A 13,306-nucleotide genomic window follows, 5' to 3' on the forward strand; every position below is an offset into this window, starting at 1 on the left:
AAGAAAACTCTTTTTTCTTTGCTGTTACTTTTCACTTTGTTGTTGCTTTTCACATATTAAGGGTAGTATTGACATTTAAACAAAATAAGACATTTGGAGGAATTATCATAATTTTACCCTACCCTTCACAATAATTATCAAATTTACCCACCCTCATCGGTCATATTTTTCCCGGCCTACCTTTAACGATAATTCTCCCAAAAAAAAATAAAGAAATGAAATGGGAAGGTGTGGTAGTGGGTTGTGGGAGGTTATGAGAGAAGGTATGGGTAAAAAAAATCATATAAAATAATAAAAATAAAATATAATCAGATTAAAGATCTAAGAATAAAATTGGATTAAAAAACAAAATAAAAATAAATTTTGGACAAATTTTGGGATCTATGTTACGTCATTCAATGATATGCATGACCCAACTCACTAAATCATTTATTTTATGTCAATTTACACAAGTAAAATAATACGTTATAGAAATTTTATAAAATAAATTATATTGTCAATTCTTAAAATAATTTGAAAATATATACAATTTATGAATAGAGTGTGCCAAAATATAATAATTGAGCCACTAAAGTGCATCTCTCACCTCTCTTTTTAAATTTCCAAAAATTAGTATATTTAATATATTAAGATTTAAAAAATATATATATATTCATAATTTAGTATTATTGGGAAAATAGAACATATACTCTCTATATTAGTATTTTAATAAAATTAAAAATCAAATAAAATATTTTATAAAATTTATTGAATATTCAAGCTTATTTATTTCTTCTTCTTTATTTTTTCTTTTTTTTTTGTTTTTGTTTTTGTTTTCTCACCCAATCATTATTGTATTGTATTTTCCATTGTCAATAAATTTGGAATTTTTTTGTTTTACTATTAATTTTAAAATATAATTTAATTTTGGTACTTTTGCGTTTGATGTTTTATTAAATAAATATCTTGATGGTGGTTTTCTTTTAGTTATAATTTTGAAAATTTTAAAATATACTTATTTTTTATATTAAATTTTATATTTCATGCTTTTGGATAAAATTTAATCTTATTTAATTATTTAAATTAGAGATTTTGCATTTAATTTTAATCATAAGTGACAATATTTTTTAATAAGATATATATTTCTTCTTATAAATATTAACTAACAAATTTTGATAAGACTTATATTTTACTTAAGGATTCAATAATTATGATACAACTTATATTCTAATTGGGGTTATAATGATTGTGATCCCTTACATAAGAGATAAATATTAAATAAAAAGTTTTTATCATGTTAACAAATTTATATTTAATTATTTAAAAAACAAATTCTAAAATGTATTATATAAATTATTGAATTCTTTAAAATTTTGTTATGAAAATCCATTTTAATAAAACTTAGAAATATTTTTTAATTAATGTTTTTTGGTATTTTAGCTATTTATTATAACTTACATCTAAAATTAATTAATTTATTAAATAATAATGAATTTATCATTAATTAGATTTATCACAATAATTTTACTACAAAACTTTTACTTACGGCTCTCTCCTATTAACAATTTTTTGTTCTATTATTATTAAAATAGAATGATATGTGTTACTTAAAAGACATATAACAGGCGAAACTAAAATGGTTTATGTCTAATGCTTAAGTTGTAAATAGAAAAAGACTCACCCCACCCTTTAATACAATGAGACATATATTAAATATGATTACACATCATTTTATCCTTAAACAACAATAACTAAAATAAAATGACATGTATCACTTGAGAGGTACATAGTAGCTAAGTCAAGATGGTTTACATCTAATCCCTCGATTGTAAAATAAAAATAGTAATTTTAGAGTATTTTATATTTTCTTATAGGATGAATGAATCAGAATATCACCTACTTGTGATTAATTGAAATCTCACTTATAAGTGGGATTTGATTTTTACCGAAATCATTTTTTATTTCATTCTTACCTTTATAAAATGAGAGAGAGAATGAATGAGATATCTATTCTCACTCCTCATTCTCACATATCAAATGCTTGTTAATGTGGTAGAAGTGTATTAAATATGATTAAATACCACCCTCTTAATAATAACATAAGAAACCTTACAACCAATTTAAATAACTAAAATCATTTTCTAATGATATATTAATAAAGCATGGGTAAGCTTAGACAACTCAACAAGTAGTATGGTCAACCCACCAAACCATTTATTTTATTTCAACTTACAAATAAGATATTAAATTACAATAAATTTGTATAAATAACGTTATTACTTTTTCAAATAATTTGGAAATATATGCAATTCACAAATGTAGGGATGCTAAAATTCACTAGCAAAGCCACTAAAATATGTCCCAACATCCCTTTTCAAATTTCTAAAAAACAAAAGGAAAATATTATACCTTATATATTAAGATTTAATATATATATACCTAAAATTTTGAATTTTGAGAAATAGAAAATATTTATATCTAATGTTATTAATATATATATATATATATATAACACTCTTTATATTAAGATTTTAATACAATTTTAAAAATAAATAAATAAAATATTTTATAAATTTTAATTAATATTCAAGATTGTTTGTTTCTTCTATATTTTATCTTCATTTTTCTCACTCAATCATTATTCTATTCTATTTTTCATTATATTGATGTATTTAAAGTTTTTTTATTATTAATTTCAAATAAAATTAATTTTTTATCTTATATTTGATATGTTATTAAATAAGTTTTTGCAACTTCTTTTCAATTTTGAAATTTTCAAAATATATTAAATTTTATGCTATTTTACTTTGGATAAAATTTAGTCTTATTTAATTATTTATATTAACCATTTTTTGTTTAGTTTTAATCATTAGAGAAAATATCATTTAATAGGATATTTAGAATTATAATCATTTTACTTGAGGTTTTAATAATTGTGATGGTAGTTATATTTTACTAAGTGATCGCTCGAATTTTGTTGTTTATTGGATCAAAACAAAATTTATAACCTAATTCACTATTCTATAGCAATTTGTACCCGATCAAAAAGTGGTTTTAGTACAAACTACTGTAGTATAGTGGTTTTTAGGTATTGTCCACAAGGATGAATTATTCTTGATAATTAAGGCTTGAATGAGATGATAAGAAATGATTGTGATCAAATGAAATTGGTTTGAAAATGCATGATAAAATCTCAAGATAACAATGTATTCAAATTGAAAGGAAAATGAAGTGTAAAAGAGAAGAAAATTAATAAGATGTGAGATTCTTGGAGTTAGGATTTTCTAGATAGCAATTTCCATGGTGAATAGGTGTTAAGATCTAATTTTCATCAAGTTAGATTGAAAACCTAAATTTTCATCAAAACCGATTTTTGATTTAGCTTTAGATCTAGATCTAATTTCTCTTCAAATTAGGTAATCTAATCCAAGAGATCAATTTGAATCATATATTCAATTCATCTTAAATTATCTTCCAATGATTCACACAATGCAACTATTCAATCTCATCAAATCTAGCATTAAGAATTTGATGAATCTACCTAACTTGCATTGTAGTAATCATCCAAGACAATTTGAAGAGAAAAATCCCCAAATTTCAATTAATCAATCAATTGGATCAAATTACCTTAGCAATTCAAGCTCAATTCTCTAATTCACCATAGATCTTGCCTCTAGATCCTCCCTCCTCCGAGAAAAACGAGATTTAGCCACTCATGCTTGGAGATTTGATCTCACAAGACATGTTTGGCTACCGAGAAAATAAGAGAAACTGAAGGAAAGTGGAGAATTATATAGAGAGAAGAAGTATGAAAAGTTCTACAATTAGAAAATGTATCAAAAGTACTTAAATGAGTAAATCTCGTTTCTATTTATAGGCCAAGGTAAAAAGGACACTTGGCAACATTTTAGAGGTCTTCCGGATGCTTCTTCATCAAGGAATCTGGAGAGAATGTATTTTCGCACGAGCCCCTAGCAATCTTGCATGATGGTGCGAAGTGGAGAATCCATCAGCTTCAATTTCGTTCTTCTGGAGCGTTTCGCATGGTCGTGCGAAAATTTCGCATGGTCATGCGAAATCACTTTTTCACAATTTCCCTATGTGCTGCAGCCACAACCTTTCTGTTTCATTTCGCATTTCGCATGGTCATGCGAAATCGAAAATCATGCTATTCCGGCTCCTCTTTGCAATTTCTCTCATTTCTTCATGTTTAATCCATCTCCACCACCTTCAATTAAGCTCCAAATCCCAATCCAAACTGATTGCATTGCTTCTTTCATTATGCATTTGGATCATCATCAACTTTATTTGTTTTCTTCAATTTGATTAATCTCTTTTGTCACCAATTTATCAAAATTATACCTTGAAATGACTCCAAACTTCATAAAACTTGTTAGTAACTCTTACAAGGGCAACAACATGCTAATTGAGTGTTTTAGGCATAATTACTACTCAAATGATGTGAAACTCATGAGAATTATTATCTAAAATATGCTCTTTTTGAGTAGTAATCACTAAGGATTATAGTGTTTGTGATCATTATATACAAGAAAAATCATTAAATAAAATTATTCAAATATTTTCAGTAATTTGTTTTTAATTATTTGAAAAAAAAATCCCAAATCTTACTGTACAAATTTTGTAAAAATTTTGTTAAGAAAAACTAAAACTGCTTAACATTTTTTAGTGAATGTATTGTTATTTTTAATTTTTTTAATAAACTTCTTAAATAAAATTTAAATTGTAACTAATGTTTTTGGTATTTTGGTAATTTATCATAATTAATTACTAAAATTATTTAATTTCTTAAATGATAATGAATGTGTCATTAACTACACTTAAAATTTATCATAATAATTACATTATATAAATTTTTATTTACCACTCTACCCTTATCAAAAATATATGTTTTGGTGGTTAAAATAAAATGACATATGTTACATAATAGACATGTGGTAATTTGAAATAGGATGGTTGATGACTGAGTTGAAAAAAAAAAAAATTAAGCTCATATCTACTAGACGATGATAATAAGATTTAATATGATGGGATACACAACAAGTACAATTGGGCATCACTCATCTAAACAAACATAACCATGTTTATTGTTTATTATAATAAAATGTGTTAGGCGATATTAGGTTTTTAATGAATGATGTTGTTGAAAAATTATTAAGATTAAAAAAATAAATAAAAAGTAAATTATAAATTTCCTCCCTCAAAAAATTATTTTTTAATGAAAAAAATAAAAGCGCATACAATTAGACGTTGTTGAAAAAATATAACACTTTATATACTAAAACTTTAATAAAATTAAAAAATCAATAAAATACTTTATAAAATTTATTTAATATTCAAGGTTTTTATTTTTTTATTTTATCTTCATTTCTCACTCAATCATTATCTTAATTATTTTCAATTTTGAAAATTTTAAAATATATTTAGTTTTATATTAAATTTTATGCTACTTGATTTTAAATAAAATTTAATCTTATTTAATTATTTAGTTGAAAGAATTTATATTTAGTTTTAATTAGAAAAAACAATATGGTTTTATAGTATACTTTGAATGATAAATAATAACTATCAAACTATAATTGTGATACTATATTCTACTTAGGGTTTTAGTGATTTTCATGTCTTATATGAAATATAATTATTAAATAAAAAGGATTCGTCACTTTCTCACTCATTTATACTTGGTTATTTGAAAGAAAAAAAAATCTCAAATTTTACTTTACAAATTATTGAATTCTTTAGAATTTTTTGTTAAAAATTTGTTGAAATTATTTAACATTTTTTAGTGAAATTTATAGTTAGCCCAAAAGGTTTTCATACTTGAGTTTTAATGATAACAAAATGAACTTAATGGTTTTATCAAGCTTAATGTTTCAAGTTCTAAGGAATCAAATCAAGTATCAAGCAATAAACAAATTTAAATAAATGAAGATTTGGACACATTTAAAACCCTTAGGATCATTGTGTAAGATTGGTTTATGATGCACTAGGGTTAATTTAAAAATTCCATGTACTTAAATGTTTTTAAACTCATCAACATCATGCTTTAAATTGAATCTAAATTCTCAAAAATGGATGAATCCTTGTTTTATTTGAAACTCATGCTTAAATCTCCATAAAAGCATGTTTAAAGGGTTTTAAAAAAGTTTTAGAAGTTTAGCCAATATTTGCGAGTTTTGTTTTAATCTTAAAATTTGCAAGATTTCAAATTTGTCAAGTTACAAGAAAATTGATTAAGCCAATAGGGATCGATTAATTAAGGAAGTCAAAATCACCTCATGTGCATTAAAGCGGAGCCTCAAATGACAAACCCTTAGGGGCTCGATGGTCACTTGCTAGAGCATTTAATACCTAACGACTAATGAATCGATTGCTTCATTGGTCAAACCAAAATTAAGCTTAATCGTTGTTTTAAGCTTTCCTCATATAAATATAAGCTCCAAATTGTATTTGTAAAATAGAGAACTTGTACATTCATTACTTATCTATTAAATCATCATTAAGTGTTTTTCAGTGCATTCAATCCAAAATTTGCAAACTTTAAGTCATTTTGATCAAATCCTAGATTTCATTGTATATTGTGAGTCAATCTTGCTTACTAGGATTGTTATTAAATTTTCATTTTATTTAAGAAACTTGATGATGATATTTAAATGTGTACATTCACTTGAGGAAGAACTATGAAGGATAGATTAGAACCATAATCTAATTATATGAAGTGAAGGCTTGATAAACCTTGAATCAGTCGAACTTTCAACACTATTGAAACTTGAGAAGAGTAAACACATACTAACATTGTTTTTCTCTTCTTGAAATTTCATGATTGACTCAACCATGAGAAATGCATTAATCACGTTTAGCTAATACATTCTTATGTTAGAGACAAATGTTATAAAATAATAAACATAGTAATTTTTTTAAGAATCAAAATATTATATTATTAATCTTCAATTCTTTTACCATTGGAATAAATTTCAATACATTGAGATATTTGGAAATGTATTTAATAATTTTTTAAATAAATAAAAAATAAAAAAATAAAAATTATGTTGGTGCTTTATTTTTATTTTCTAAAACTTATTAATAAAATTTTAAAACTAAAGATATAAAAAAGGTTTTTGATTTCCAAATTCAAAAATAAAAAATTAATATCCATAATTTATCTACTTCTTACTCATTTTTTAGAAAATTAAAACATTAATGTACTAACTATTGACATAAAAAATTTGTCAAAATAGAAAAAAAAAATGTATCAATTTTTTTAATTTCTCTTATTCTATAATTGCTAAACATTTTTTTTTCTAGCCCTACCAAAACTATAATATCTATAAAAATAAATATATATATATATATATATATATATATATATATATATATATATTATTATTATTATTATTATTATTATTATTATTAAAATCAATAAACGCTTACATCATGGAGGGTTGCAAATGAGACCTCAATACTTTAACTAATTTGTTAAAAAAAATAATTACAATATTTCTGTTTAATCAAATTTGGTTACCTAATTAGTCATGCAAATATAAAAGAAAAGAAAATGCAAGGAAAATTAATAAAAAACTTGTATATGATTAAATTCATTATCTTTAATATAGAAGGCGAAAAATTGGAAAATGTTGGGAGGAAAATTCAAAATTTTAATATTTTCATTTATTTATTTTTAAAACAATAAGTATATTGTAAGACCACTTATTTTAATAAAAATAAGATTTTTACAAAATTACCCCTAAAAATTGGTAGGATGAGTTCGGGAGTGTAAGGGTATTTGTGTAATTTAGGATCATTATCGCAGCCCGATTTAGTGTGAAAAGGGTTGTCGGGTTTCTTTTTTTCGGGCCGTCTGTTACAAAAACGGCAAACCCTAGCTTTACCCTTTTTCGTCATTCACGAACGTGTTCTATCTCTCTTCTCCAGTTCGATTCCATCTAGATCGATAGCCTTGATTCTCAAATCAACCTCCGATTCTTTTAATTCTTTTTATTATCGATCGATTCATCCCAATTTTAGCCCCAGCCGTTCCGTAAATCCGATTCTAGGTTAGGGTTTCAGAGACCCCCCGATCTGCGTGTCTCGAGCTCAGATCTGTCTGTTCTTTTCTCGATAAATCCATTCTTGTTCTGTTTTTTACGTTTTTCTTTCTCGTTTGGCTCTGATTTTGTAAATTTTTTGGGTTTTTAGGGTTTCTAAGATTTGGGTTCTTTATTGTTCATTGGAACAACAGATCTGTTGGGATCGGTGTGAATTCTCTGAAATTAACTGATTTTTTTAAGGTGGTTCGGGTGTAATTTTGAAGATTTTGTTTAAAATTTTTGGATCGAGGGTTAGGGTTTCGATTGAATTGGGGGTTTTGCTTCTCTTCTTTAATTGATCTGGGGAAAGATCAGATTTCATCGAGAAATAGAGTTTTTGTTACTTTATTGTCATTAATTTTCTTAATTTTGGGGACTTTGTTGAAAATATTTTTTTATCAGGATTAGGGTTTCAATCAAATTGGGGTTTTGCTTCTCTGCTTTAATTGGGTTGGGGTAACCTCCAATTTTGTCTAGAAATAAGTTTCTATTTTTTGATTACTCATCAATCGAAGGCTTCTTTTCCATTGGACGACGAATTTTTGGAGGTATATAGACCATTCCTTGGAGCTAATTTCAGAAATCATTATCATTTTTAGCTAAAAGAAAAAATAAATTTATATTGAATTATTAGTAAAATATTAGGTCAGTGTCTTGGTATTCCCTTTTAGTAAATGTGGGCCGCCCTCACTAACTTTCTTTATTTTGTCCTTAATTACAAGTGGTGGCTCATTTATATGTGCTCAAATCGATAGTCCTATGGTTTCTCCTTCTTGGGCCTGCCTGATCATTGAACTAAAGTTGGTGCATAGCCTGTTACAATTTATGGACTTGGGTGTTGTACTAGATACTCTTCATTGTGTTGCATTGGTTTGAAAATGTTGTGTAGAATTACTTCGTTTCTGTAAAGCATTAGTGGGTTTAGATTTACTAGTTTAAAGTGCTATAAGAATATTGTGATAAGGTTGCATGTTTGTCTATTTGCCCAAGTCAGCATGGTGTCTGTACTTGGTATTCTTTTTACTTAAATGCAATTTTTCTACTTTCCTTATCATAAGGATGAAACTTGTGGTATTTTCTGGAGGTGGTCAATCTGCTTAATTAATGTGTGCAAAATAGTGGGTTTGATGCTCAGATTCTTTTAAAAACATATGCTAGAACGAGAACATATATTTATGTCACCCTCTATTAGTGATAGAAAACTTTTGGTTACCACATAAGAGAAAAAATTAAAAAAAAAAAACATTTTTAATGATCAAATGCCTTTTGTGGTCTAATATTCAATTTAGTCATTTTTCAATTTAGACAGAATAGTTTTTCAGTTTGGAAGAAAGCATAATCTTGTATTAGGAGTGAAGGAGGTGTAGAAATTAAATTTAAGATTTAGTTCTGCAAGTATGTTGTGGTGCCTGATTTCAAGAGAACAACTTAACCAATTTCTTTCAGCTCCACATGAAACTAACTCTGGCTTATATCTCATTGGAATGGGATTGTGATGTTCAATCGTGATTTATCACCATCTATTTAGATATATCATATATATTATGGAATAACAAGTTGTTGGATCACAGATAGGTTCTTTTAGAAACAGGCAATGAACATGGATGTTTTAATGAATTGAGAACCCTCATTCCATGTGAGTATTAAGAAATGTCAGGGCTATGTGTCTGTCCTTCTTTGCATAGATGCCCACCTGTTTTGAGATGCGTCTTTCTTAGAAGAAGTTCTAGTTGCAACCATGCTATCATCTGATATCATGTTAATATTTGGTAGTCATTTTGATTTTGTTATTTTCATGACTACAGAGAAGCCAAAATTAACAAAGAGATATAATCACTTTGGTGGTCTGAATTTCATTTCATATTTAGTTCTTGATTTGGTCTTAATACATGTGATACTCATTCTTTATATTGAAAACCATGCATTTAGAATAAAATGTTTTCTAATTCCTAAATTCTTTAGTGGGTAAAAGTTTTGCATTCTAATGCTTGAGTTGTTTGAGTAATAGATTCTGAAACAATTCTTTCAAGACAATCAGATAATAATGTTAACATGCATTTGGTTGGTATTGTTTGAACATTAGAGCCTGAAGGATTACATAGTTTCCTTCATGTGATAGTTGGACTGTTGCTGACAAACAGAGGTAAGTATAACATATATTACCACCCAGAGAGATCAATGAAATGCAAGTGAAATTTTTGTACTTCTCTTTTATGTGGTCTGGCATTAAATGCTTTGCTCTCCTTCTTTTTCTTCATCTTTAAAATTCTAGATGGGTGCATCTTGATATAAGTTCAACCTTTCTTTGATCTCTTATTTTTTATTAATTTGTTTCCTTTCTGTCTTGCAGTTAAACATGGTACAGAAGCGTTCATTTGATGATGAGGAGTTATACGAGATTTCTTCTAAGCACCCCAGACAATTAGAACATAATCATCATCTAATTTCATTTTTGGAATTTGTTCCTTTTGATGATCCTCTTCAGAAGCCTCGTGTTCAAGGTGAGAAAGAGCTTATTTAGTCCCTAATAACTTATGAGTGCTTAAGGCAAAGTTTAAAGTTCATCTGATCACTTTTCATAATTGTCTATGCCACAAATTTATTTTCAGAATTTTCACTTATCAAAAAAATAATTGTCTATGCCACAAAGTAGAAATAGGAGTTGTGATTTTAATATTTTCTACTGCAAAATTTATTACTCATTTCCACTGACTTGATGCTGGTCATCTGATTTCTGGACTTCTTTTTGAACCAGTTCCAAATTGCAATACATCTTCTGCACAGAAGATTGCAGAACATGTGGTTGTGGGAACATTCTATAAGGGATTTAAGTTTTTTTAGTCATTAGCTTAGAGGGTGCTTGATAAATCAACTTGATGACTTAATATGATTCAATGATTTAATGTAAGTTATTAAAGCTTAAATGTAAAAATAATAATAGTAAATCAATTTAATGACTTAAGTGTAATTGAACTTAAAGTCATTAAGCATTAAGTATTAAATTTTACCAAATGCTCACATAGAGCTCCAAAATGTAGAATAGCTGAATCTTTGTATTCCATCTTCATGTGCCTGAATGTACCTTTTAAGAAAAGTCACCTTATATACATACTTGAACCATCTTTGTATGCCTAGAATCGCCTTGATTATTGAGTTTGGATGAGTGTGAACTGTGATTGATTGAATACATGGGACAATTTAATAACATCCTACAAACAAAAAAAATATTTATGTTGCATGCATGTTTTTCATTTTTCACAAATCAGTTGTATGAAAAGATGATCAGACACGAATATATATATGTGTGTGTGTGTTTGTTATTGTTTGATTAACTTATTAGCTCACCTAATCTAATTTGCTGAAGGTGAGGGAGAATTATTAAAATGTAAAACTGAAGGTGATGAGAAGCTTCTCAGTGGCTTCTGTACTGATTTTCCAATAAGTGCTAAAGACACTGAAACCTTTATGCGTGGCTGCATTTCCACCTCATCATGGGCCACCAGCAGTACTAGTGAAGATGATGCCAGGTCAGAGGCACCAATTGATGTATCACTGTTTCCAGAATATTTTAGTTCTGACAGTCCAGTGAGGGCATCCAACGACTCTGATGACTACTATTTATCTCTTTTGGATTATCCTCCCCGAAAATCTGTCCCCATTGGATCAGATCATCAAGTTGATGTTCCAGCATGGAGCCAGGGTATCATGGATTCATTAGATTACTTAGAAACATCTGAACAAGTAATTTTCTCTCCACAAGCTTCAGGCTTGGAACTCAGTGTTGGTAACATTGATGAGAAAAGGCTGATTGGGACATGTGTAATGCCAATGCCCAAGTCAGAACCATTTTGCAACGATGCTGTAGTCGGAAATGGTAGAACTGATTGTAGCTGTCATGATAGGGGTTCTTACAGATGTGTAAGACAACATATTGCGGAAGCAAGAGAGAAACTTAGAGGAACCCTTGGAGAGGAGAGGTTTGTAAAGCTGGGTTTCCATGACATGGGAGAGGAAGTTGCAGAGAAATGGAATGAAGAGGAAGAACAATTATTTCACGAGGTTGTCTTCTCTAATCCAGTGTCATTGGGTAAGAATTTTTGGGACAATCTTTCCTTAGTCTTCCCTTCCCGAACTACAAGGGAAATAGTCAGCTATTATTTTAACGTGTTCATGCTTCGAAAACGGGCAGAACAGAACAGATATGACCCAGAGAACATTGACAGTGATAATGATGAGTGGCCGGAGACTGATGATTATTGCAATGATGAACATGAAATGACAGAGGAAGATGAGGATTCTGTTGTTGAATCCCCGATATATCAAGAGGATCCTAGTTATAATCCATGTCATGCAGATGATAAACGAAAATATGAGGATATTGGGGATGGAACTCATGGTGATAACGAGAATGTAAATTATGGTAGTGGGATGGACATCCTTGATATTTCAGAATCATGCACTGACAAGTTACTAAACAATTCTGGTTCTGATTCCATTTGTCAGCTTTCAGATGTTCCCTGGGATGGAAAGGGAGACCATGGCATCAAAGATGGCTCATGCACATCCTCCAATACAGGGGCTGACTCACAAAGGACCCAAGCGAAGGCTGGCAATGGTGACCACTGGTATGCTTTGGAGCCCTGTGATGCTAAAGTATGGGATGCTGGGTATGTGACTTGCTCCAAAACTAAAGTTGATTTGTTATCAACTTGCAGTATGATTGAAGAGGTTTTTGGAGCTGGTACTGGGACGTACAAGGGAGCAGATGGTCAGGGCTTGATTTAGTGTTTGCTTCATCAGTTTTATCTTGCTTCCAAGACAATTTGGAAAGTTTGGGCGTCTTAGTACTTGCTTGTCAGATGAATCTACAAGAAAATTCCTTTTGTTCTTTTTCATAGAAAGTAGGGGAGTCACAATTTCCTTTGTACATTCATATATATGGTGGTAGATGAAAACCCTACCTTCAATGTAAGATACTGTTTTAGGAGAAGGTTGGTTTTCATGTGTATCTCCCATGGGATCTTCTTAGTTGTGAATTGTGTGATTCTATTCCCACCTCAGTACAAAGCCCCCAGTGCTGTACTCTCGTTGTAGGTATCTCTCTATTGGGAGGAGGGGGTATTAGAAGAAGAAATTCTTAATTGTTAGGGGGAATGGGGTTTCTATTATGTAATCCTGAGTTATCTTATTCTAATGCAAAGTTCATTAAAGAACTCGTTCTA

General features: G+C 28.5%; 1 protein-coding gene across 1 annotated transcript; it reads left to right on the forward strand.

Moving 5' to 3' along the window:
* The first annotated feature begins 7,844 nt into the window (after window positions 1-7,844).
* On the forward strand, window positions 7,845-13,306 carry LOC100263964 (uncharacterized). Its single transcript, XM_002281414.4, has 3 exons — window positions 7,845-8,632; window positions 10,435-10,585; window positions 11,449-13,306. The coding sequence occupies exons 2-3, from the start codon at window positions 10,441-10,443 to the stop codon at window positions 12,867-12,869; spliced, it is 1,566 nt and encodes a 521-aa protein (XP_002281450.1). The 5' UTR covers window positions 7,845-8,632; window positions 10,435-10,440; the 3' UTR covers window positions 12,870-13,306.

The sequence above is a fragment of the Vitis vinifera genome, chromosome 17 (genome assembly GCF_030704535.1).
Source record: "Vitis vinifera cultivar Pinot Noir 40024 chromosome 17, ASM3070453v1".
NCBI lineage: Eukaryota > Viridiplantae > Streptophyta > Magnoliopsida > Vitales > Vitaceae > Vitis > Vitis vinifera.